This window comes from Athene cunicularia, assembly GCF_003259725.1.
Source record: "Athene cunicularia isolate RWA chromosome 1 unlocalized genomic scaffold, athCun1 chr1_part2, whole genome shotgun sequence".
In the NCBI taxonomy this organism is placed as follows: Eukaryota; Metazoa; Chordata; class Aves; order Strigiformes; family Strigidae; genus Athene; species Athene cunicularia.
In genome coordinates this window covers 5,809,201-5,835,351 of record NW_020799092.1, presented here as the reverse complement: position 1 = coordinate 5,835,351, position 26,151 = coordinate 5,809,201, and the positions used below count along the sequence as shown (strand labels likewise).

The window sequence follows — 26,151 nt, the reverse complement described above, 5'->3', positions numbered from 1 at the left end:
AGGAGTTTCAGGGTTCCCTTTGCAATGGCCTAAATCCTGGTGGTGAGAGGATGTTTCAGAGAAGAGGAGACATGTGACTTCAAATCCCTTCAGGCAGAGAAAGTCTAGTCCTGGCTCTTCTACTTCTTAAGTAGGGGCTTTAATGCTAGAGCCTTTTTTCCTCTTCGGTATAGCCCTGGGTTTTGTTGCACAGGTGAAAACAAACTCACGGGGAGTTTTGCGCTGAGCAAAACCATGTTTTGTGTTGTAATTTGGCTTTTTCCTGAATCCTACAGCTAGCTCTGCTTACTGTGTCTAATTGGAAATCATGATTAATTTCTTCATATGTATTTTTTCCTAAAAAACAGCAGCATTTATCACAACAGAACTCAATTTAGCTCTCATAATGATGCTCATGAACAGCCTGTGTATATTTCTCCAGCTAGCTGTCCAGCTAGGTGGCTCAGATTTACAAACTTCAGAGGCCGTTCGTGAAAAAGTGTAGACTATGCTAACCTTTCAAAACATGCCCAGCATTAACTCATCATACAGCCAAGAGACAAACACCTCACAAGGAGATGATTTATCAGCTGACTGGAACACATAATTACCCATCTACATTTTGTAAGTTTTACTGAGACATTAAGGCATTTTCTTTTTCTCTTTCTTCATCCATTTAGGAGAATTGATGGCACCAACACAGAGGAGGATCACATCGAGCTGACGGAAGAGGGGCGGCCAGTGCAGGCAAGCACCCGCAAGCCGGCGCCATGTGACTGCTACTGCTGTGGGCTGCCCAAGCGCTACATCATTGCCATAATGAGTGGTCTGGGCTTTTGCATCTCCTTTGGAATTAGGTGTAACCTAGGTGTTGCCATCGTGGAAATGGTGAACAATAACACTGTTTATGTTAATGGAAAACCAGAGCTGCAGGTGAGAAAACGTCTTCTTTTCACTATTCTGAGCAGACCCCATTTCAAAATCATCCAAGTGCCACATATCAAAGTGCTGTGTATACATAGATCAAAAACTGAGGCAGGGAGACACATGACTCTTGACTCACATAGATGTGTAGATGTTTAACTCCTATTTAGGTGTTGAAGTCATATTAAAAATCTGTAAGATCTGAGGTTTTGCAATGTCATAGAGGATGTAAGTAGCAGAAATGAGAACTGTAATGGCTTGCATGTCTATCAAGTCCCTGATCTTTTGCTTGTAGACCAATTTTGTTGCTGTAACAGAAGTTTTTACTATTTACCATCTCTCAGGGAAGCAGGCTCTGATGCTGCTGCAGAAGAAATTATTAATTGCTGTACATAGTGCTGCACTCTATTTAGATCAGTAGATTATTTTCAAGACCTTAAAGTAGTCACTGGCAATAAGGCAATGGGTTTTTAGAGGTTATTAACAATGTGGACTGCTGTCTACAGGTATTCAAAGCTAGGTACCAAGCTATTTTCAAATTTTCAGTAGATGGCGTGTGGTTAACAGCAGCTGTCTACAAACCTTTAACAATGCACCCAAGGAACTGCAGGTTCAATGCACACCTTAGTTTCCCCAGTCCTGCCTTGGTATATGACTGTGATATCACAAGTCCCTTTATGGACTTTATGAACTTGAGCTTTTACATTTGCTCCACTCATTGATTATTTTTTTTTATTATTATTACTATTTTTAATATTTTTGTCCTAACAAATTATTCACAGGAATATTGACTCTCACCTGGTGATTAGCCATGTGCTGAGGTCTAGAAGAAAAGACACTACAGAAGGACAAAATATCATCAGACCCTCCCAGGGAATGGAGGCTTCCCCCAGCCCTTTGTCAGCACATTCCCCAAAACAAAACATGTCTCCCAGAGAGACAGATACCTTCTGACATTTTTCTAGAGATGAGTGAAAAGCTGTATAATTAGTCATCAGCTTTTCTCACAATATTTTAACTTTTGGTAAAGAAAATTTTCAAAGTTAAAAGTATGCCTGCCTGCATGATTCATGGTCATAGGAGCTATTGATCTGCAAAGACCAGAGAAGATGTTTATGATTCTAGGTCTGGGGATTAAGCAAATCTTCCTTCCCTTCCCACATTATGCTATGGCCAGTCTTTTAGTATTTTTCTCTGCCCTTCCTAACTATCAAGTAGAGTGTTTCCAATGAGACTGAGTAAACCCCAGAAAGATTTACCAAAGTGAATGACTAGTTTTCTAGTGGAGAGCAGCTCTGTGGAAAGGGACATGTGGACAACAATCTTAGTATGAGTGAACAGTGTGATGCTGTGGAAAAAAAAAAAAAAAAAAGCCAGTGAGATGCTGAGTTGTATCAACAAGAAGGGCATCACCAGCAAAGTCATTACCTCACTTGGCATTTGTCAGACCACACCTGCAATACTGTGTTCTGTTTTGGTTCCTGCTATACAAAAAAGATGTGAACAGCCAGGAGAGGGTCCATCACAAAGATATCAAAGGAATGAGAAGCCTGCTATATAAGAAAAGGCTGAGAACTGGGTTTGTTCAGCCTTGAGAAGAGAAAGCATAGGAAAGACCTTATCATCATGTTCCCGCATTTAAAGGGTGACTACAGAGAAGATGGAGACTCCCTTTTTTCAAGGAGTCACAATGGAAAAGACATGAGGTAATGAGTACAAGTTACTCTTGGCGAGATTCTGACAGGACACAAGGGAAAGATTTTCATAATGAGACCAATCAGCCACTGGAATAATCTCCCCAGGGAAGTAAGTGGTGGAATCCCCAACACTGGACACTTAAGATTCAGCTGGACAGGATGTTGGGTCATCTTGTCTAGACTGTGCTTTTGACAAGGAAGATTGTACCAGATGATACTGAAAGTCCCTTCCAACCTGGTATTCTATGATTCTATGACTCTAGTTCTTCACCTGCAATCTCCTCCAACCAGTGCCTGCTGCTTAGACTTGCTGCTGAATTTGTATTTATTCAATCGAATTCCTGCTCCATGTGGTCCTGCTGGGGCTTCCTGGTTCTGTATTTCACACTGGAGCAAGAGAAAGGGTGTGCCTGCATAGGCTGGGATGCTCAGAAGAGATAGTTTGAGGAAGTTCAGACAAACTCCTCTCACAAATCTCAGATTATTCTGTTTGGGTGTGAGTACCTCCTGATACAGGAACTTTGTCCATGTCACCTGGTGTTTCTGCCTGCAGAAATTACTACCTAGAAACTAAACTGGAAATCACTAGTATAAAATTAGATATTTAAAACAGAAATGTAACTCAGCAGAGGAAAGTGGGTCTCTTGTCAGAATGCATATTGATGGGGAGGGAAATCCTTTAGCTCTCTGTAAAGATGTCTGGCTAACTAATGCCACCTTTCTCCCTGCAGATGAAAAGAATGAGTTGCTTTTCAGTTTGCTTGTTTGGGGAAAAAAAAAAAATCAACTTACCTGGGAAAAGTGGTTCTTCTTGTTGCACACAGAAAATAATACCAAAAAAAAAAAAAAGTTAAGGTTTATCACTCTAGTTTTCATTTTTCTGTAATGTATTAGTGGAACTTTTAATTCAGAATCTAAGACATCTGTGCTGCTTCCTCACATGATGTTTAGCCACCTTTCCCTGCTGTGTGATTAGCATAAAAATGATCATGAAGCAAAACATCATGGTTTCTCATTGCTCCAAGACAGTTCTGAATTGAGGGTTCAAGGAGAAAAAGTTGACACTGACCTTACATTAGTGTGATTGTACTGAGCCAGGCCCTGTCTGACCTCCCAGAATAGAGGACAGGGAGGGCACCTTTTTCTTCACTTCCTCTATGTTTTGCCCTGGGTTTTGGCTATTCCTCCTCTGAACAAGTATGTAAACAGAGTCACCAGAGAACAGGAATGTCCTTGTTCAGGAAGAGCCTTGAGAAGACTGAAACTGTTTGGTATCCAAGGATGAGGTGTATAATGAATTTCTCTTGGCTGTAGACATTCTTGGCTAGGAACCATCTATGACCAGCCTGTGGCTGGCCTTCTGCATCCAAATTCAGCCCTACAACTGGCATCACTTTTAATAAAAGATAAACTAGTCAGATAACTAGTGTAATCTAGTTTTATTTCTAGATTGCCTTGTCTTCAGGTATTATCCCTCCTCAACACCCCACCCACCACTTTTCTGCTCCCGTGCCACTTAATACTGATGGTGAATGGTCAGAGATTGGCCCTGTCAAGGAGAACCATGGATGACCATGAAGCTGATCAACCCAAAAGACCTAAGAAATCTTGATAATTTGGGGGAAATTGATATGTCAATTGAAAGGCTTCAAGTCCATGTTATAACAATGAACAGGCTTGAAAACAAAGTTTTAAGTAGTCCAGGGGGAAGCAGTGACAAGTGACAAAGATGAAGACCCAGCGTTAGCTGGCTTCTGGCTGAAAACTTTCCCCCACCTATTCACCCAACTGAAAGCTAAGAGCAAAAGAAGCAATCTCACATGGGAATCTGACATCTTTTTGCCTTAACTGGGGCTCAGCAACAACAGCCATTGTAAATAGGCTGCCTTGATGTGGATGGGGTGACCTCTGTGTGTCTTCCAAAGAGGGGTTATTTTACAATGAGTATGCCTCATTTTACAGAATTTCTTCTGTTTCCTTTACAGAAAGCCCAATTCAACTGGGATCCAGAGACGGTGGGACTCATTCATGGCTCTTTTTTCTGGGGTTACATTGTGACACAAATTCCAGGAGGGTTCATCTCAAACAAATTGGCTGCTAACAGGTAAGGAAGCAATAATCAAAAGAATTAAGCTTTACAGCCTGGTGATTACTTTGCACTGTTTAAATTATGATTACCAAAATAGTGAAATAATGTGTTTCAGGAATGCACACCTGAAACTGAATGTGCAGTATTTATGTCTATAACCAAAAATAAGTCTAGATTTCCATTATGGCTCTATTGCTGATTCTCCTAATTTAGCTTGTTCCTCTCAAATATTTACACATTTCTTTTCTAAAAATAATGCTTTCTGGAGTGTTAGGAAAATCACACATAATGCTTCAGACAATAATTGTAGCATTTGTTTTTCAGCAGTTGTCTTAATGCTTTTTAGCTCAACACCAAACAAGAAATTTCAAACAAAATTTTACTTTTCTCCATTGAAAATTCCCTGTGGACTGAAGCCGAGCATGTAGGAATTCCAGAAATATTTCTGTTCGGATGTTACAGATCCATCCTCCTGCAAACAAATATCCTCACCATGGCTAGATATGGTACTGACTGTTAGGATTGCCTAGAACTTCTAATAGAGTCTCATGATTTCTGTTTGGTGAACTCTGAGCATCTATACATATTTCTTCTATGCTCATTGTGTTTGTGGGCTTTTTGCTTTTTTTTTTTTTTTTTTTTTTTTTTTTTTTTTTTTTTTTTTTAATTCAACTGCTTTTGAAAATGAGAGTAAGAGAAGTAGCTAATTTTGCCAAAGCTAACTTTGGTTTTGGGCTTTACTTCAAAAAGTCTTCAGAACTTGGAACATGATCACAAGAGAGAGACAGATTGTCTGAAGACAGCTGTTTGTGAATGAGCTCATGAGATGTGTGCTAAGGGTGTTTGCGATCTTCAGATAAAAGAGATGGTTAGTACTCACTTCATTCTCTTCAAACAAGATGTGACCTACCTATGAATGCTTTCAGAATTGGAAAAAGTCTTTAAAACCTTCAGTTATACATTGCAACCAAAGTGGTGAGGTGGATGAAGCTTTCTATAAACAGCTGGAAGAAATTTCGCAGTCACTTGCCGTTGTTCTTGTGGGGGACTTAAACCTCCTGGATATCTGCTGGGATCACAACACAGCAGAGAGGGAACAGTCCAGGAGGTTCCTGGAATGTGTGGAGGATAACTTCCTCACACAGCTGGTGAGTGAGCCGACCAGGGAAGGTGCCTCCTGGACCTGCTGCTTGTGAACAGGGAAGAGCTTGTGGGGGAGGTAACGGTTGGAGGCCGTCTAGGGTGCAGTGATCATGAGATGATGGAGTTTTGATCCTTGGAGGAACAAAGAGAGGGGTTAGTAGAACTGCCACCTTAGACTTCCGGAGGGAAAACTTTGACCTGTTCAAAAGTCTGATGAACAGAATCCCTTGGGAGGCTGCCCTGAAGGATATGGGAGTCCAGGAAGGCTGGACATACTTCAAGAGCGAAGTCTTAAAGGCACAGGAGCAGGCTGTTCCTGTGTGCTGAAAAAAAAGCAGGCAGGGAAGGAGTCTGGCCTGTCTAAACAGGGACCTTTGGCTGGATCTCAAGAACAGAAGGAGAATCTATTGCCTTTGGAAGAGGGGCCAGGTCTCTCATGAAGACTGTAAAGTCATAGTGAAGTTATTCAGGGAGAACATCAGGAGAGCTCAACCTGGCTACAGCCGTTAAGGATAACAAAAAATGTTTTTATAAAATCCTTAACAGCAGAAGGAGGATTAGGGAAAATCTCCCTTTTTTACTGGATGCAGAAGGAAACATGGTAACTAAGGATGAGGAAAAGGCTGAGGTGCTCAATGCCTACTTTGCCTCAATCTTTAGCAGAGGAACTGCTGGACACCCAGCCTCCTGAGCTGGGACATGGGGAGGGGAAGCAGATTGAGGTCAGCACAGTGGAAAAGGAAGTGGTCAGAGACCAGCTACACCCCTTGGATGCACACAAGTCTGTGGGACCGGATGGGTTACATCCAAGGGTGCTGAAAGGGTTGGCAGATGTGCCGCCAAGGTGCTGTCCATGATTTACCTGAAGTCATGGCTAACTGGGGAGGTCCCATTGGACTGGAGGGTGGCAAATGTGACACCCATCTACAAGAAATGCAGGAAGGAGGATCCAGGAAACTATAGACCTGTCAGTCTGACCTCGGTGCCAGGGAAGGTCATGGAGCAGGTCATCTCGGGTGCCATTAAAAGTCATGTAATGGACAATCAGGGGATCAGGCCCAGTCAGCATGGGTTTATGAAAGGCAAGTCCTGCCTGACAAACCTGATCTCCTTCTACAACAGGGCGACCTGCTTATTGGAAGAGGTAAAGGCTGTGGATGTAGTTTATCTTGACTTTAGCAAGGCCTTTGAACCTTAGACACTGTTTCCCACAGCATTCTCCTGGTGAAACTGGCTGCTCGTGGCTTGGATGGGCACACGCTTCGCTGGGTAAAAAACTGTCTGGATGGCCAGGCCCAAAGAGTTGTGGTGAACAGAGTTAAATCCCGTTGGCAGCCGGTTATGAGTGGTGTCCCCCAGGGCTCGGTTTTGGGGCCACTCCTGTTTAACATCTTTATTGATGATCTAGACGAGGGGATCGAGTGCACCCTCAGTCAGTTTGCAGATGACACCCAGTTGGGTGGGAGTGTTGATCTGCTCGAGGGTAGGGAGGCTCTGCAGAGAGACCTGGACAGGCTGGAGCCATGGGCTGAGGCCAGCTGCAGGAGTTTCAATAAGGCCAAACGCTGGGGGCTGCACTTGGGCCACAACAACCCTCAGCAGCGCTACAGGCTTGGGGAGGAGTGGCTGGAGAGCTGCCAGTCAGAGAGGGACCTGGGGGTGTTGATTGACAGCCGGCTGAACAGGAGCCAGCAGTGTGCCCAGGGGGCCAAGAAGGCCAATGGCATCCTGGCTTGTGTCAGCACTAGCGTGGCCAGCAGGTACAGGGAAGGGATCTTACCCCTGTACTCAGCACTGGTGAGGCCACACCTTGATTCCTGTGTTCAGTTTTGGGCCCCTCACTACAAAAAGGACATTGAATGACTCGAGCGTGTCCAGAGAAGGGCAACGAAGCTGGTGCAGGGTCTGGAGCACAGGTCGTACGAGGAGCGGCTGAGGGAACTGGGGGGGTTTAGTCTGGAGAAGAGGAGGCTGAGGAGAGACCTCATCGCCCTCTACAGCTACCTGAAAGGAGGGTGCAGAGAGCTGGGGATGAGTCTCTTTAACCAAGTAACAATACATATGACAAGAGGGAATGTCCTCAAGTTGCACCAGGGAAGGTTTAGACTGGATATGAGGAAGCATTTCTTTACAGAACAGGTTGTTGGGCATTGGAATGGGCTGCCCAGGGCAGTGGTGGAGTCCCCATCCTTGGAGGTGTTTAAGAGTCGGGTCAACTTAGTGCTGAGGGATCTGGTGTAGTTGGGAACTGTCAGTGCTAGGTAAATAGTTGGACTGGATGGTCTTCAAGGTCTTTTCCACTTTTGCACTGCTTCTTCAACATTACTAGCATCCTCAATTATTCATTTCTCTGCTCCACAGAAGTGCCTAAGCAGAGTATACTTCTATCTGCCAAATAAGACAAACAAATTACCTAAGCTTAATAATTTCCCCAGACTTTCTAGTCTTGCCACCAGCTTTTGCAGCAGAAGGGCCCCAAAACACAGATGTGCACACTGTTGACTGAATAATTCAGTGTATTATTAGTTTGGCTTTTGTTTCCTTAATTATCTTGCAAACAGTAAAATCAACCATGTTTACACTGTAACTCAATGTATTTTGTCAGTGGACTACTTCCTAAGGTACATGTTGTGCATGTGCACAGAAGGCTGTATTTCTGTCCCCATGAGAGTTTCAGAATCAATCTAATGCTATATTACAAAATCACATTATGGATTTGACTACCATAACTGGGTTTAGAAGTAGAATTTGCTGAGAAACAAGAATATCCCGAAAGCTGAGCTCAAAGAGAATTTCTGTTTGAAGTAATAGGGTTCACAGATCCGGCTAACTCTATGTTTTTCCTTTATTCCTTGTCTACCCAAAAATTTTCAGCTTGGGTATATTCACCAGTGGTACCATGTTCCTTTTTCAGATGGGTTATTTGCTAAGACAAGAGATCTGTGAACCCACCAGCCCTAAAGAGACAAATGCTTTATTCTGTCCCAGCTGCACTCTGGCAATGAGATGTACTATTCTATCCTATTACTGACATTACAGATTTAGGTACAGACTCTCTTTTGTCACCTTTTTGTTGCATCTGCTCAGCACTGTGCAACTTTGAACATACATGGATGCCCCCATCCCAGGCACATCTCTAATGCAAATAATTATCTGTAATAATGTGGGATTCAAATGGATCTCAGAACAGCTAAAAATATTGAGTGCTTTATGATTTTGCACTAAAACCTTCTAACACAAAGTAATTTGCTTTATACATTTGTCCAAATTTGTGTAGGTCTGAATTACTTCAAAAAGTTCATGAATCGTTTAGTGACAGTATCCCTTTAACTCGCTGCTTATCCTCAAACATGCATCTTAACGTAATTTCATTGTTTGGTGGTGACAAGGATACATGAAACATAAGGTGTCTCCTGATACTGGTTTTCAGGCCCTGCTGGGCAGAGAAGTCTGTTGCTGAAGAAGTCTGTTTTGACCCTAAGGTGGCAGGTGGCCAGGGATCACAGCAATGAGAAGAGAATAATACGCAGATTAATTGAAAAGAAATGGGATATTTTTAGTCATGGTGGGAACCAACTTCTTTGGAATAAATAGCAGTGAACTGCTGGAAAGATGCTGCCTGTTTATGAAAACACTACTCAATCTCTTAAGTAGTAGCAGAAGAGTGACTGGTTCTAACTCACTGCAAATGGTGCATTTACAACCTAGGCATATTAAGAGTTGGCACTAAATGATGTAGCAGAGATTGGAAACTCAGTCTTCAGAGCTAGCTGTTTGGACAATTAAACACATTCTCTTTCTTACAGCTTATTCTTTCATGTGCTTATTAATTTACATTGTTTCCTGTAGTTCCCTGAGACTGCCCAAGAGCATTACAATAAGAAACCTGATATTTCTATTAGTGGCAAGAAGCAAGGTGCAAAACTCTTATTTGCTGATCATAATAGAGAACTAAGTAATACTTGTTTCTTAGTTAAATGTTTACTTGACTTGAAAGCAGTCTCCTAAATGTCAAGATATGATCATAGGCTTTGTATTCTACTTCAGATTTTCAGTCTGTTTTCTATATGAATCCATTCCTTTGTCACTTCTCTCTGCCAGTCTACCCAGCCTCTTTGCTTTTGTGTTCATCTGTTGAGCACTTCCTTGTCATTCAGATTATCAGCTGCCTAGGCATATACTGTTGTTTTTGTCAATAGGTGTAGTGAATTTAGATAAAACAATGCTGATCTCTGACTGTAGATTCTTTGCACTATAATACTACCATCAATCCTACTGTGAATAATAAGACCAGATTCAAAAAATGAAATGACATATACTTCCTGTGAATAAGTTTTCAAAAAGAGACTGAAACATAAACAATTTAAATCCTTATTAAAAAAAAGAAAGGAAGAAAGGAAGAAAGGAAGAAAGGAAGAAAGGAAGGAAGGAAGGAAGGAAGGAAGGAAGGAAGGAAGGAAGGAAGAAAGAAAGAAAGAAAGAAAGAAAGAAAGAAAGAAAGAAAGAAAGAAAGAAAGAAAGAAAGAAAGAAAGAAAGAAAGAAAGAAAGAAAGAAAGAAAGAAAGAAAGAAAGAAAGAAAGAAAGAAAGAAGAAAGAAAATAAAAGAAAATAAAAGAAAATAAAAGAATGGCAACAAAAGGTTTTAAAAGTGGAGCATGATAAACAGCTATGCATAATATGATCTGTGTATATCTTTGGCAGAAAAATCAAAAGACAGAGGAACACTGCTGTTGTCCAAATTATATGATTTCTAATCATATATCTGCCTTACACCATTCATATATCAGAAAGAAGCCTAGTGTGTCTTTCTGAAATGCCACAATATAACAAGACAATTCGAATCTTGTTAAAAGTCACTGAATTTGAGTAGTTTGAAAAAGGAACATGAATTATTGTCCACAAACAGTAGCATGCTGCTAGCTAACATCCGTGTAGCTAGGAGTTGATGGCCTTGAACAAAAGAGTCTGCTTTATTCTCAGGGTGTCACCTTGAGTCTTGGAACAAGACAGGGCTGCTCTGGGCTGACCTCCCATATTTTAAGTGCTGTGGTCCCTAGGGCCACCAACTGCTGCAACTTTTTATCTGCAGAATGAAAGATCTCCCACACAAAGGCAGTCTGCAGGGAGCCAGACATGGTTGATTTGAATTGCAGACAACACAAAGAAGACAGTAAACTACTGAGGATTAGTAGTAATCCATTCAATTTAAATGGTGCTTGGCAGATGTGGAGAACATCTATTGCCAGTTCTGATATTCTTCAGTGCTCTAACAGGATCTTAGAGAGAATCATCATGTAGATGAGCTTCCAAAGATTCTGGATTAATGAATTCTTGATATTCAGAGAGTGCATGACACAGCTACTGAACCCCATTTGTTGCACAGAAAGGAAACCCAAGGCTTCAGTCAGCCAGATATGAAGATACATGAAATCTAATCAATCAAATACAGCTCATTCCTACTAATGGTAGTAATTTCAATGGTTGTTCCAGCTGGTTGTTCCCAGTCTCTTTCTTGCTTTCCAGTGGTGTTTTTTGTGGTGCAGCAGCCTCACTTTTCAAATAAGCACCTCAGATGTCCTTTCATGAGCTGTGCATCCAGAGATGCTTTTCTCTTGCACTGCAGCATCAGTGCCTAGCAAACCTGCAGCCCATGCCATACTGAAATGACTGCCCTGTAGCCTCGCTGTCTTTCATGTCTAGCGTCACTGTTGTTTATTATTGACACGGGGCAGTAAGTGTGTACCACTCTTCAGTTAAACCCCAGAAAGCCCGTGTATGTGCCAAGAAAAGCTCTCACTGACCGCAGTGAGTGAGGCAGACATGGCTTTGAGTGCTACCCCACGGTGTCTGAGTGGCCTGGGCTTTCAGGGATGTTGCTAGGATCCATTACCACTACATGGAGGTTTCTGCTGCTTGTTTCTCTGAGGGATGCTAACATTTAGGAGGCTGCAAACCATTTCCCAAAGGCACTGGGCCCCAGGTGCACTTAGAGCCTTGACTGACGGGCTGAGCAGCACCAAGTTCTCTGCACAAGCAAGGTAATAAAATTTTTATACCATGTTTTTCAAATAAGTCATTTTATAGAAATGCCCATTCTACGTCATAGTCACAAAGGACACTTGTAGCTGTGATTTAGAGAAGTGATGATGGAAAGGAGTTGATCTTAAGCAGCCATGTTATACATTACAGCAGCAGCAAGTGGAACTAATCAGCACATGCCCATGTTCAGAGAGGCATTTAAACCAGACTTTAGCTGATTTAAGTTAAACTCTGCTGATATAACAGAATTTAAGTATTTTTCAGGATAAGAATGCTTCTCTCAGGTCAGGACTCATATGACCAGCTTAGTCTCCAGTACCAACACCCATATCTATTCCTCTGATACAAAGAAAAATCCAGCATTTTTGTTTAAGTACATATAAAACTTCTGTTACATTCAGATAAGAAAATGTATTGATCACATGGGGATTTATCCCTTTTGCCAATAAGGGGACTCTGCAAGTATTTGGTTGGTGAGATTGTGGTATATGAGGCTGTGTCTGTTACTGTACCTGAAAACAGCATTGCTTCTGAAAAGCGGAAAATAACTATATTCCCTTTCATGTTACTTTTTTCCATAGGGTATTTGGAGCAGCTATCTTTCTAACATCTACACTGAACATGTTCATCCCTTCTGCAGCAAGAGTGCATTATGGCTGTGTGATGTTTGTAAGGATTCTGCAAGGTCTGGTGGAGGTAGGAGCAGTCACCATTTTGGTCTTTTCATACATCATTTGGTTTTGGAGATTTGGTTCTAAAAAGTCATAAGATATTTTTGTCGGGTTTTCTGATCAATCTACACTTTTACCTGTTCCTCATATTTAGGATGACATTATTTAATCATATCAATTTATATTTTAAAGTTTATTTAAAAAGAAATAAAAAATTTAGGTTTCTGGTGCTGCAGTTTCATCCATTCTAGTTTACTTTTGCCATCCACGGCATGTACCAAACAGAATTTTTACCCCAAAACACATTACCATTTAAGTGATTATCCAAATGAGTCTGACATCTTTGTACCCAAATATTAAAGCTCTTCTGGGCTTACCTAACCCTTCCAACATCATTCCATGGTGACAGCTAGACAAGTTGGACAGTATCAGCAAGTACTTGAAGTAGGAATGCAGTGAAAACAAATCATATGATGTGTGAAATGTCTGCCAGGGCGTCACCTACCCAGCCTGCCATGGGATGTGGAGTAAGTGGGCTCCTCCGCTGGAGAGAAGCAGGTTGGCCACCACATCATTCTGTGGTAAGTTGATAGGCTTACATCATTTATGTAAGTACATATACCTATTAGACATATTTTATTAATTTCATGATTTAAAAGAGAAATGCAAACCCTCTGCCCTTTGCTTGTATTCAACTTGTATTCTGAGCTCAGGAACCTGAGAGTCATTTTGTTTCCTATGCCATCAGAATGGCTCCCATAGTAAATGAAAATGGGTCTAGAGGTGTCACATGAGAGAAATCACACTTCCAAGATTTTTTGCTTGTTTGTTTGCTTTGGGTTTTTTGGGGGGTTTTTTTTGCTTCACCCTTAGGAAAAAATTATCTTAAAAGAACATGAGTACTTTAGGCTGGCTGCTCAATATATTGCAGTGGAGGTGATGTAACATGTTGCAACTGCCTGTTTTGCTTCACTCTGTTTTGAATTATGATCAGGCTTGTACTTTGCTCTCTTCTCTGATTTCCTTTCCAATGTTGACAACTGGCCTTCTGGAAGATGGCTTGTGTGAAATTTCAGAAGACTTTGGGGAGAGGAACCTAGTGGAAAGATGGAAGAAATCAAACTATCTCATTCCCTTTGGAATGTTTCTAGCCTCTGGCAAGAGCCTTAAACCTTGTCCTTGATATGAAGCAGGGCGCAGGAGGTTTTACACTTTATTCTTCAAGGAAGATACCCTCTTTCTGCTTACAGCCACACTAATGAAAAGAAAAAAAAAAAAAAAGGAGGAAGTTCTACTTTTAATTCCATCCTCCAAGTAGCAGATTTTGCCACGGGTCACTTTGGTCTACCACAGTTTCTTGCCAGAAAAGACTACTGTGAGGGTCACACCTGTCTGGCCCTTTCCCAGGTCTAGTTGGAACTGTCCCCTCCTCATACACTCTTCTACCTAATGTATTCACCTTCTTTTGGTAACCCTACAATTAGCTGTTAATTCCAGGGAAAACAGTGAATGTTAGTACAGCTCCAGGATGGATTTGGGTAGATGGCTAAATGCAGGGAAGTTAAGGCATAGTCCAAATGTACTCCCTCTGCTTTTTTACACTAAAAACTCCAGATATGAAGAATACAAGGCAGGAATGGTTTGGCTGTAATTTCAAATGCAGTGTGTAGGCACTGAAGAACAAAGCAGTGCTCATTACTTCACTCTGTCATTTCCCTCTAAGACACCCTCATCATCTGTATTTGATGTGACCCTTCCCATTTGTAACAGGGAAATTGGAATGGTGAGTGGATGAATTACACAGAAATGAGGGAGAAGGGTCACTGTGAACCACTGGAGAGAAATATTTGCTAATGAGTAGAGCATTACCAAATGTTTGTTAACAAAGTATGTTAGACTCTCAAAACTACAAGTATCTAATTTCCTAGAATAATTCAAAGCAACACTTTTTACATGTGAAGCCACTAGTACCATCTTGCGCTGAACCCAATGTCCAGATTGTATGAATTTTCCCTAGGATCTTCATGGAAATTCCTTTCCAAGCACTTAACTACTCATCTCTTCTACAAGTCACTTGGAAATATATTTTACCAGTATTACGTATTTCTCAATCAGAAACCTTGGCACAGACCACTTTTTTATCCTTATTTTTCCTATCAATTTTCGTCTATTGCAGCTATTTGTTCATGCCACTGATAGGAGCTAAACATGGTTAAACAGACTCAGGGCTGGTCTGAACACCATCTCTGCTAGCAGCACTTGTGGGATCATAGGGCTAGAGCCATGACAAGAGCCTCCCAGCATATCTGCAACCATCAGGATTTCTGGATACCAAGAAGGTTTCTGAAATTTGGATATTAGCTTCTTACCTCATATGTCACAGTGTTAGGAGGGATTGCCCACTTCAGCGCACACAGCTTATGCCTGCATGGTTGTTCACCATCAGTTCCAGCTTTGTAAATTCCATTTACCTACAGGACACAGCCCTTCTAGCTGCAAAATGAGACTGGTGATCCCACACCACTGAGAGCTAGTCCTTCCCACCACCCCAAGCCAGATTTTACAGCTGCCATCCCATTCCCCACGTTAACAAGAAAGCATGGTGCTGATCAGCGAGGGACATCTCTCCCTGCCCCTGCAAGCACCTTCCTGGATCATCTGCACTGGGAGCTGAGCTCATCTATCATAGCTGACACGTTTTCTTAATCTTTTTTTTTTTTTCTTAGGGTCTTATGCAGGTGCAGTGGTCGCCATGCCACTGGCAGGTGTGCTGGTACAGTATATAGGATGGTCATCAGTCTTTTATATTTATGGTGAGTTGCTTAACATAAAGGATCCCTTTGACTAGACTGGTATTGCCAGGAGTTTTGTTAAACCTGTATAACATGTATGGGTCAAAGCTGTTTTGGTGAATGAAGATGTTGCAAATGGATATTCCAATTTATTCCCCACTTATTGCAGCTTCTGAAAGCTTTTGTCTTGTAATAATCTGTTGTAAAATGTTTTAAAATTGTTAGCACCAGGCTACAGTCCATGGTCACCCAATGATGGGGTTGGATGCAGTTGCAAAGGTTGCTCTGTAGCACAAACCCTCACGCAATATGTGTCCTGGAGAACACACTAACAGCAAATATACAGCAGATACTGCTGATGGGTAGCTGAATGCGTCTGAAACCTTCTGCCCTGAGACATCTGCCCCATGCTGCCCACCCTTTGTAAAAGCAGTGAGAAGTGGTCTCATCACAGGGATAAATGCTTGCTCAAATGCTTTGCAAGCAGGCATACAATGCACATAGAGTTAGTTATCACATTTTCTTACTTTCCTGGGCATATCTTCTAGCAGATCTGGGTTAACTGGCTCTTGAAACAAACTTCCAGGCCTGCAGATACTGAAGTGTGACTTTGCTTTGCTTTTCCTGCCACTGTAGGAATGTTTGGGATTGTGTGGTACATGTTCTGGCTGCTTCATGCTTATGAGAGCCCTGCTGCACATCCAACAATAACCAATGAAGAAAAGATATATATAGAAACAAGCATTGGAGAAGGAGCCAGTCTAGCTAGTGCAAGTGTAAGTAAAAAAGGCTTTTCTGGTTATAATTTGTGAGAACTTTGCACAGGATGAACATATGACTGGATGGATACCATTAGCCACTAAAAGCAGCAGAACTATTTGTTGTTGATGTTTAGAGGTGCTTTTTTTAATGAGAATTACAGAATCAGACTCATGCATCTGGGCAGGATGAGTTCAGCCACAGGCAAAATACACCGTGCCATTTCAGCTCTTGGCTTCTAGACACTCCCTCATCTAGGGACAGAAAGGAGTGGGGAGAGAGGGGAAACAAATCCAGTCTCCTGTTCTTGGGTAACTATCAGGTTGTTCTAAAACATATTAATGGAAATAGTTAAATAAGAAACTGCTTTTTTTAGCTCATACTAAGGATGATTAAAATTCTGAAAGCTTAAGGACAGGGTTTCTGCCCTGGTCACTCTCATAGCAGCTCAGTAAACTGTTTTAAGACTTTTCTCCTCTCTCTGAGAGGATCCTGGAAGAACCTGGAAACTTAATACTAAAACCTATTTTCCCATCAAACTTCTCTCCATTTCCTTAGATAACTCATTTTGGCTAGCGGTGAGAAACAAAGCTGTTTCCTGATAAACTGTTCCTTCTTGGTTTTTACTCTAGGACATTCTGGAGCAAAAAACTCCAGACTCTTCTCTACATGTTTTGTGCAATATAAAGTACCAGACAGTCCTTTTGGGCATGCTCCTGAAGTTTGGCTGAAGTCACTAAGGTCTTGGCTGCAGACACACACTTATTCCAGGTTATGATTTTCCCCCTGCTATACAGTGGTTTTACTGCAGAGGACACCAGTACCACCACCATGTGATCACACACAACTGCAGCCATACTGTCACCTGTAGAACACAACAACCATTTAAAAAAACAAAAGGAGAATGTCAATGTATATTACCATAGTTACATATTTGAGTTTCTGATTTGAAGTGAATAGGGCTCTGACGTGGTTTTTGTTCATGCTGAGTGGAGTATCGAGGCATAAATAGAAATTAGAAGTGTTAAAAGCAAGTTATAGAAATTAAATCCTGTACCACAGACTTTTTTTGCTGAATTAATTGGGTTGAAATAGGTTGAATTGGTTGAATGGGTTGAAACCTCTTGCTGTGTTACCACATATTTCTTGGGTTGGATAACCCTTTTTTCACAATCCTTTCAGTGGAATGTCTCAAACTGCATCATGCCAAAAAAGTAAGGAATGGTACAAGGTTTTCTCTAGTTTTCTTTGGTTCTGTTATTGATCCTGTCATCCCAATAGCAGTACTCCTGAAGACCTTGTGTAATTTCAGTGAGTAATAATAGTACAGAAGTCGTCTTAAAAATCCTAACAATTCTAAGTAAGTTTCTCTACTTGTCTTTTGCCACTAATCGGGGAGATATCTTTCACTTACATTTGTAAGTGTTTTGCAATGTAAATTGTATGCAATGTACTGGGTAGTCCTGATACTAAAAGAAACTGGGCTCCTTATTCTGCCTTTTACTTACTCAGAAATGCTTTCCATTTTATTTTTTTTATTTTTCCTAGAAATTTAGTACTCCCTGGAAGAGATTTTTCACTTCAATGCCAGTTTATGCAATCATTGTGGCAAACTTTTGCAGAAGCTGGACCTTCTATTTGCTCCTTATAAGTCAGCCTGCTTACTTTGAAGAAGTCTTTGGGTTCGCAATAAGCAAGGTAAATGTCTGAGATGAAGCAGTGACCTTCAGACCTCACCCTAGGAGATGCACAGTGCTTGAAGAACCCAGATCTCTCTGGAGTCATTACAGTAGATTATTCACAGTAGATAGGATGGCATATTTCTGGTGATTTTGTAGAATAAAATCTTGCTTGCATCAAATTATCAGCAAAAGGAAGGAACTGAAAAGTTGTTTTGGGAAAGAGCTGATTAAAAATAACCATATACCATGAAAACCACAAGCTAAGTGAATAGAAATGTGCATTTTGTTTAGTGCTGGAAGTTTTTTTTTTTTTTTTTTTTTTATAATTTCATTATGTTTCCTTCACAATGAGTGGTCAAATTCTTTATGGTTTGATATTCCTGTCACTGCTGCTTCACACTCCCTCTTCAAAGTATGAATATTTGTTCCAGAAAAGTTTTCCCAACATTCCTTTAAAAAAACTACTTGCTATATTGTAAATTATTTTCAAGCAAGTGTAATCCTGCAAACTGATAAACAACATCATTGTCTATGTGGTCTGGGAGCACCAAAGTGCCCAGGTTCTGCAATGCTGTTGTGGTATCAGTGACACTCTGAATGGCCAAGTGCAGCATGAGGTTGAAAAACAGGGGTACTAAGACAAAATAGATTTGTTTATTCTGAATTGCCTTTCATAAATGTTAGTCATATTTCTGTACCTCACTAGTTAAAAACTAATGTCAAAGTGACTCAATATCAATGTAAGGAGATTACACATCCTAGAAAACAAACTCAAAGTTTTCGCTAAACTACTTCTGTAAAGAAAAGCTTCTAGAAGGTGACATGCTGATCACTAAAACTCCACAAAACAGTCTTTTTGCATATCTGGGGTAAGTACCAGAGCTAACATAAACAGTAAGAACCCTTTGTCAGAAAATTCACTAAGGGGAAGTCACACTTAACCAACTTGATAAACTTGTGATGAAATGACTGGCTTGGTAGAGTAGTGGATATTGTCTACTTAGCCTTCAGTAAAGCCTTTGATGCTGTCTCCCATAAGATCCTTATAGACAAGCTGTTGCTGTATGGGCTGGTTGAGCTGAGAGTGAGGTGGATTGAAAATTGGCTGAATGGCCAGGCCCAGAGGGTGATGACCAGTAGCCTGAAGTCGAGTTGGAAGCCAGTATCTAGCAGTGTACCCTAGGGCTCAATACTGGGCCTGGTCCTAGTATTGGGGTATTGGCATCTTCATTAATGATCTGGATGATGGGGCAGAGTGTATCCTCAGCAAGTTTGCAAATGTCACAAAACTGGAAGGAGAATCTGATACACTAGAAGGTTTTGTTGACATCCAGAGGGACCTTGACTGGTTGGACAAATGTGCTGACAGGAACCTCACGAAGTTCAGCAAGGGCAAGTGCAAAGTCTTGCACCTGGGGAGGAATAACCACATGAAGCAATACATGCTGGAGGGCCACCCATCTAGAAAACAGCTTTGCAAAAATAGACCTGGGGGTCCTGGTCGACACCAGGTTGAACATGAGCCAGCAATGTGCCCTTGCAGTAAAGAAGGCAAATGGTATCCTGCACTGCATTAGGCAAAATATTTTCAGCAGGTAGAGGAAGGCAATCTCTCCCCTCTAAACAGCACTGATGAGGCCATACCTAGAGTACTGTATTCAGTTCTGGGCTCCCTAGTACAAGAGAGACATAGACATACCGGAGAGAGTCCAATGAAGGTCCCCAAAGGTGATTAAGGAACTGGAGCCTCTCCAGTTCCCATGAGGAAAGGCTGAGAGCTGGAATTCTTCAGCCTGGAGAAGAGAAGCCTCAGAGGGGGATGTCATCAATGTATACGAACACCTGAAGGGAGGGTGCAAAGAAGACAGAGCCAGGCTTTTCTCAGTAGTGTCCAGTGACAGGACCAGAGGCTGTGGGCACATGCTGAAATACAGGAGATCCCATCTGAACATCAGGAAACACGTTTTTACTCTGAGGGTGACTGAGCACTTGCACAGGTTGCCAAGAGAGGATGTGGAATCTCCATCCTAAAGTCACCCAGGTCTTAGCTGCAGGCTCTGATGGATGAAAAGTCTGAAGTCCTTCCCCAAGGATCCAGGAGAAAAATGTGTTCAGTGCAGGGGAGAGGGGGGGAAGAGGTGAGGAAAGGTATGGTTCCTGCCCTCTTCCTCCTAAATCCTGAGGGAGGACACAAGCAGTAAAGCACTCATTTGTCTAATTTCAGGTTGGCCTTTTGTCAGCAGTTCCTCACATGGTCATGACAATCATTGTACCCATTGGAGGGCAGCTAGCTGACTTCCTACGGAGCAGGAAGATTTTAACCACTACCACTGTAAGGAAGGTCATGAATTGTGGAGGTACTTCTGGTTTCTGAAAATACAGTATTTCAGTTGTGTGCTGCAGTTGATGCAGTTATCATAGTCTGGTCCATGTTTAAATGTAACAAGAGACAAATTACTATAGCTTGCATTTGCAGCTGTTTAATCTGAAATGTTTAATGGACAGCTGATGTTAGATGTCCTCATGGTATAAATCCTTACTGATATGAGCATGCTTTTGAAGACAGAGGAAGCAAGAAACCTGATTAACAATTAGAAGGATAATAAGAACTGGTCCAGAAGAGTAGTGTGATGAAACAGGCCTTATCCTGCAATTTCATACAGACAAAGCTAACCATGTACTGTGGTGCTGAAGAGAACCCTTCCCCGTGGATGCAGCTTTGCAATAATTGGCCATGTCCCCATGTGCTACTTCCAGCAGAATCCACTGGCAAGCTTACTCTGGAAAGGGTGGGTAAAAGAAAGGCAGAGGACAGACAGACTCATTTTTACTCAGCACAAAATAGTTTGTTTCCAGTTCAGTCACAGAACTGAAAAATCAATGACATCTACCTGTAAGGAAGATACTAAATTAGAGCAAAAATTTTAAGCCAGATAACCTGTGGAGTCACCCTCCTCTGCTAGTTCCTGGTTTAGATTATTTATGGGTGGCACAGGCTGCCCAAAATAAAGATGCCTGCAGTCCGAGATGCCATGCAGCTTGGCTATGCATCTTCACAAAAGATTCTCAGAGTCACTGTATTTTCAGGTCATAGTTACATTGTTATTAAAAAAGAAACCAAAAAAATACCCAAACCCACAACAAAAATCAGAAGAATTGAAATGTTACGTACTAGAAAATATGTAGTAATGGCAGAGAACGGAAGTTCACTGTGATACTCAGGGATACCCTACTGGGTTGGTGGCACACTTGTCTGAAAAGTGCTCTTTTGTTCCATTTGCCAAGAAAATCTCACATCACTACAATCATGAGAAATTGAAGGCAAGAAGTATTTTTCTCCATTGCCTATCATGTTTTTGTGTTTGTGAATTTTTCAGCACTATGCACAGAACCACTTTTCCCTTATTTCCCTACACTGCTCAGTGAGTTGACTTCAGCAATTGTTTGGGTCATTTACACTGCAATGAGGAGAAAAAGAATATTCTCAAACAATAAATATTCAAATATTTCTGTGAATCCACAAAGCTGCCAAGTATGTTCAGGGTTATCTATAAGACATGAAAGAATTTTGTCTCATTTTAAGTTGCATTCCTGGCTAGACCTTATTAGTATCTCTGACCAATAGTAATTTAAAAATAATTTATTCCCATGTGTTTCATTTGAAGGCTTTGGGATGGAAGCAACCTTGCTTTTGGTGGTTGGTTATTCTCATACAAAAAGTGTGGCTATTTCTTTTCTGGTGTTAGCAGTAGGCTTCAGTGGCTTTGCAATTTCAGGTAAGAATTAATCTTGTTATTGGTTTTACTCTTAGTGATAAAAGTGATGCTGTTATCCTCACTGTTGTTACTATCATCACTTCTATTGTTTACTTTTAGAGTGGCTGTTTATGGGATATTCTCTACTTCTTCTCATATCAGAAATTTACTTCAGTATCTATGAAATATGTTGCACATAGGACATGAAGCTTTGAAAGAACCTGTTCTTTATAGATTCCAGTTTATATCAGATTTGTGCTGTTATCTTCTAATATACTTTCATAGTGTCAGCCACCATTTCTTCTTCCATTAACGGTATCCCTAGAAGGAGAGAGAGAGAATTACTCTGGAATAAATAGTGTCTCAAAGGCTATCAGTTGCAACCCTGCTCCCAGCTATAGCTGCCAGTTTCTTACTTTCTAGGTCACCCTTCTCTCTGTTGTGTCCTATAACCAGCCCTTTTCCAGAACAGTTGTTTCTAACATTTCATGCATCTCACCAGTCTCAGACTGACTTTTGCAGCTCTGTCAGTACCATCATTATCGAAAAACTCCTTTTAGTTATGAAGATGCAAGACCATCAGCTAGCAGACTACCAAGAAGATGGATCTACTGAGCAAAACTGGCCAGCAGAGTAACTGCTGGTCTTCAATTTTTTCAGGATTATGCAGATGGGAATTAGTTTTGCTACTCAGTTACAAGGTGCTTGCATAGCAGACTATTTCTATCAATCAGTTTTTATTGTAGGATTTTGCCAGTACTCAACTTTTTACTGCATTTAATCGTATGGACATGGAATTCATCATCCTTTCTTGTGATCATCCATAGCTCATATGACTGTTTCATTATCAAAAGCAAGATATCTATCTGAGATGATTTTTCTATTTGTTTTTATTTCTTAATAAAATATTTACTCAGAAGATACACTACAGTAAGGGTAATTCTTTTTCCTACAGGTTTATACTCTGTTTTCTTATTATATTGTTAAACTGCTACTTAAAGTACTGGAAAATGTGTATTGAAAACCACTACTAACTAAAAAAAAGAAAAAAAAAAAAATCAGACATTTGAAAAACACGAGGCATAAATTCCTTAATATGTTTGCTGAGTGCATTGTTTCAATATGAGAAGATGGGAAACATAGATACATGATCCCCATAGGTGGGGAAAAAACAGGTTTTGAAAAAGAATAAAGAGTTGCAACATATCTTCCACCTTTATCACCAAGAAAATACTACCCTCCTTTCTCATATATATGGTAATGGGGTTTCCTACATTTTTCAGGCTTCTTCAGCCAGAACAGCTGTTGAAAGCCCTGTTGGCCTGGTAGCGCAAAGCTGTATAGTGGTCCATTGTCTCTCATTTGTTGTAGGATTCAATGTGAATCACTTGGACATAGCTCCGCGTTATGCCAGCATTCTGATGGGGATCTCCAATGGCGTGGGGACGCTGTCGGGCATGGTGTGCCCGCTCATTGTTGGTGCAATGACGAAACACAAGGTAACATTTCTTCATGTTTTCTCGGAAAAGGATTAGGTAATGCAACAAAAGTGAAGACATTTTGAAGCTTCCTGGGAACTCCATTTCATCATTGATCTCTGCAGCTATTTTCTGTTGTTGTTTGTTTTAAATATTGACTTTTACAATATGATGGGGGCCAGATTCTTGGCTATTATAAACTATCTATCTGTGTAGGGAGATATTATTTTATACCACCTGATGTTGGGTCTCTGCAATATCTCCACTCTACTGGGTAATTCTTATAGGACCTGGGAAACTCATCTATAACACATCCCTGGTAGGGTTCCTAAGCAATCCCTGATCTATAGTAAGATTAATCAGTTGTTAAAGAAATCCCTGCATTTTCATCTTCATGAATATTTCACATGCAAGAGAGAAACTTCACTGTGAGGAGAAAAAAAAAATCCCAATTTTTATTTTATTAGCTGTTATGAAAAAAAAAAAATTCTTCACAATGACTCTCATAAATTGTTCTATCTGTAACATCAGGATTCAAACAGCGATCATGGTCATTGTTCAATATGTGCTAATTCATGGTCTAATTCAGAGATTAATACTTCTTTTCACTGCAAACTTAATGAGACCTGCATCATTCTTTCAGACCCGGGAAGAATGGCAAAACGTCTTTCTGATCGCAGCCCTAGTGCATTACAGTGGAGTGATATTTTATGCTATCTTTGCTTCTGGGGAGAAGCAGGAATGGGCTGACCCTGAAAACCTCAATGAAGAGAAATGTGGCATAATTGATCAGGATGAACTAGCTGAAGAAACAGAGATGAACAATGAAACTTTTGTAAGTCCAAAGAAAATGTATGGTGCTACCAGTCAAAACAGTGAAGTACAGAGAAGGGAATGGAGAAAGCAAACTCAAGTTACTCAAGACATGGAAGAACAGACTTCTTACCATTACGAAAATGGAAATTTTCAAGATTTGTCATAATACTTGAAATTGTGAATTGAATTGGTTTGTATAGCACTGACTCCCATCCTCCCCTTCTACCCCAAATCATCTGGTATCTGTATTTATTTTCTTATTCAATCCTGTAACATCTGGCCATGTGACTAGATAAAAGAGGTGGTAGTTCCCTTCTAATAGTATGGCAGAGGGCTAACAACAATGGGAGTGGAAGAAGTGATATTAAATCCTTGCTCAGCCATCATATCCTCTTGGGAGGAACTCTTGCACCCGTTAGGAGAAGACCAGCCTTGGCAGGGCTCCTGCCTGGTGCAAGCCTATGACTGCAGGAGTATGGAGCGCCCTCATCTTCTCGCCTGAACTGAGAAATGACAAGGTCATACCACATGGTCGATCCACAGTGATATATGTAATTACCAGGGCTCCAGTGGCATGAAAGTCTGTCCTGAGTGGCCCTGCTTTGACTTTTTAGGATTCCTTAGTTTAGCACTTGAGCTTCTTAACTGATGTCAAACTACAAACTCATACTGAAAGAAAATCAACTTTATGGCAGTAATTAATTACTAATGGTCACTCAACAAGAGGCAGAGGAAAGCGTATCAGAGATGGCACAGTATTGCTTCAACAGTTCCTTCGAAGTGGTTGACAGTCTGCTTTATATGCATAGCCCACAGAGTCTGGATAAGGCAATAAAATGGATACTTGTGAGATCCTCCAAGGATTTTGTGCTGGCATGAAATAATTTTGAATCCAAAATCATCGTTAGTGATGCAATATTATTCATCCTTATGAAGGGAAATCTTAGTCCTGTTGGGATTAGGTTTCTCACTCAATTCGTTATTGTGAAGTAATTTAAATTTATTTTTCTAGTATTATACTGCTAGAGTTCCTTGTCCCAACCCCAACAGTCCTCCTTTAGGTGAATGAGCTTACTTACATGAATAAAGTCTTTAGTTCTGGATCTGTAATGTTTCGATGCCTCAGTCTTCCTGTCGCTACAAATGAAGTATTGTACCATTTCAGAGTTAGATTATCTATGAAAGGTGGTTTGTTTGTTTGTTTGTTTGTTTTCCATTGGTATATGTTTCACCGTATAAAGTGGCTTTAGCCTTTTTCTACCATTTTTAGTATCAACCAGTGGCGCATGCTGTATCATCTCAAGCAGCCGCAACTCAGAGACTCATTCTGGCATTAATACTCTTTTCAGAATGGAGAATTTCAGTGAGCTGTGATTTAATTTGTCTTTCATTATGATTACTGCTTCATTAAATTCAAGTGAAAACTATCCTGTCTAGCCTATGATGTGCTTTGTGATGTTTCAGTATTATTGTTATCATGTATCATATATAGCCACTGTGATGCACATGAGATTTGAACACTTCTAACATGCATTTTGCTATTTTGTTCAAGCACAATTGAATATCATGAGTGGAATTACACTTGTACATTCATTTGAATCCATGAATTATTTATCTTCCCTACAAATGTAATTAAACAGTGAGACCAGGAAGTTAGCTGATTCTCTTTTCATGTCTCTGGTTCCTTTTCTACCCAGCAAAATCCAGTCTACAACTATATATGAATAAGAAGTAAGGTGAGGTGAATGAATGCATACCTAATTTGAATACAGTGAAAACTTCTTAATTGGTATCAGTAGATAATTTAATGATAGGGTATTGTTACGGTACAGCTGAATCTTACATTGACACAATGCCATTTATTAATAAGCAATCCCCCAAAATCTTATTGCTTATTCTATTAGGACAGGAGATAACATTTTTTTCAAAATTGTAAACTTTAGTTTTGACTAGAGTTGCTTATTTCACTACTGACATTTAGAACAGGTATAAGAAAATATCTTCTTTCTTACGGGTTATATTCAACATCTGGGGATTAAATGGCAGGAGTGTCAGTCAAATGCTCTCACCAATTTATCACAAAAGCTGGACCAGCTACTGTCAAACTATTTTGCAATGTCCACAACTTGCGAAAGAGAGTGGACCATTTCTTTGTATATGTGCAAATCAAACAGCTTCTTCCTCCCTCTCCAATCATATAGCATGCATGTAATTACTACAGAAACTCTTAATAGGGAAAATCATATTATGAAAGGATTTAATATAAGAATCTGTGTAAGCATAATCTGGCAGAGAGAGAAGACCAGACAATGGACTATTCTAGAAA

The 26,151-nt window shown here is 40.6% G+C and overlaps 1 protein-coding gene across 2 annotated transcripts in view; it reads left to right on the top strand.

Annotated features, from left to right (window-relative positions):
* SLC17A8 (solute carrier family 17 member 8) overlaps positions 1–25,252 on the top strand; it is a 31,431-nt gene extending 6,179 nt beyond the window's left edge. For both annotated transcript variants that reach the window (XM_026867756.1, XM_026867755.1), the window contains exons 2-12: positions 660–912; positions 4,586–4,704; positions 12,454–12,568; positions 13,037–13,124; positions 15,270–15,356; positions 15,972–16,111; positions 17,643–17,792; positions 20,001–20,133; positions 21,442–21,552; positions 22,903–23,030; positions 23,653–25,252. In XM_026867756.1, the coding sequence (XP_026723557.1) occupies positions 799–912; positions 4,586–4,704; positions 12,454–12,568; positions 13,037–13,124; positions 15,270–15,356; positions 15,972–16,111; positions 17,643–17,792; positions 20,001–20,133; positions 21,442–21,552; positions 22,903–23,030; positions 23,653–23,991 (1,524 nt within the window). In that variant the 5' untranslated portion in view covers positions 660–798 and the 3' untranslated portion in view covers positions 23,992–25,252. The remainder of the gene's footprint in view (positions 1–659; positions 913–4,585; positions 4,705–12,453; positions 12,569–13,036; positions 13,125–15,269; positions 15,357–15,971; positions 16,112–17,642; positions 17,793–20,000; positions 20,134–21,441; positions 21,553–22,902; positions 23,031–23,652) is intronic.
* Positions 25,253–26,151: the final 899 nt, after the last annotated feature.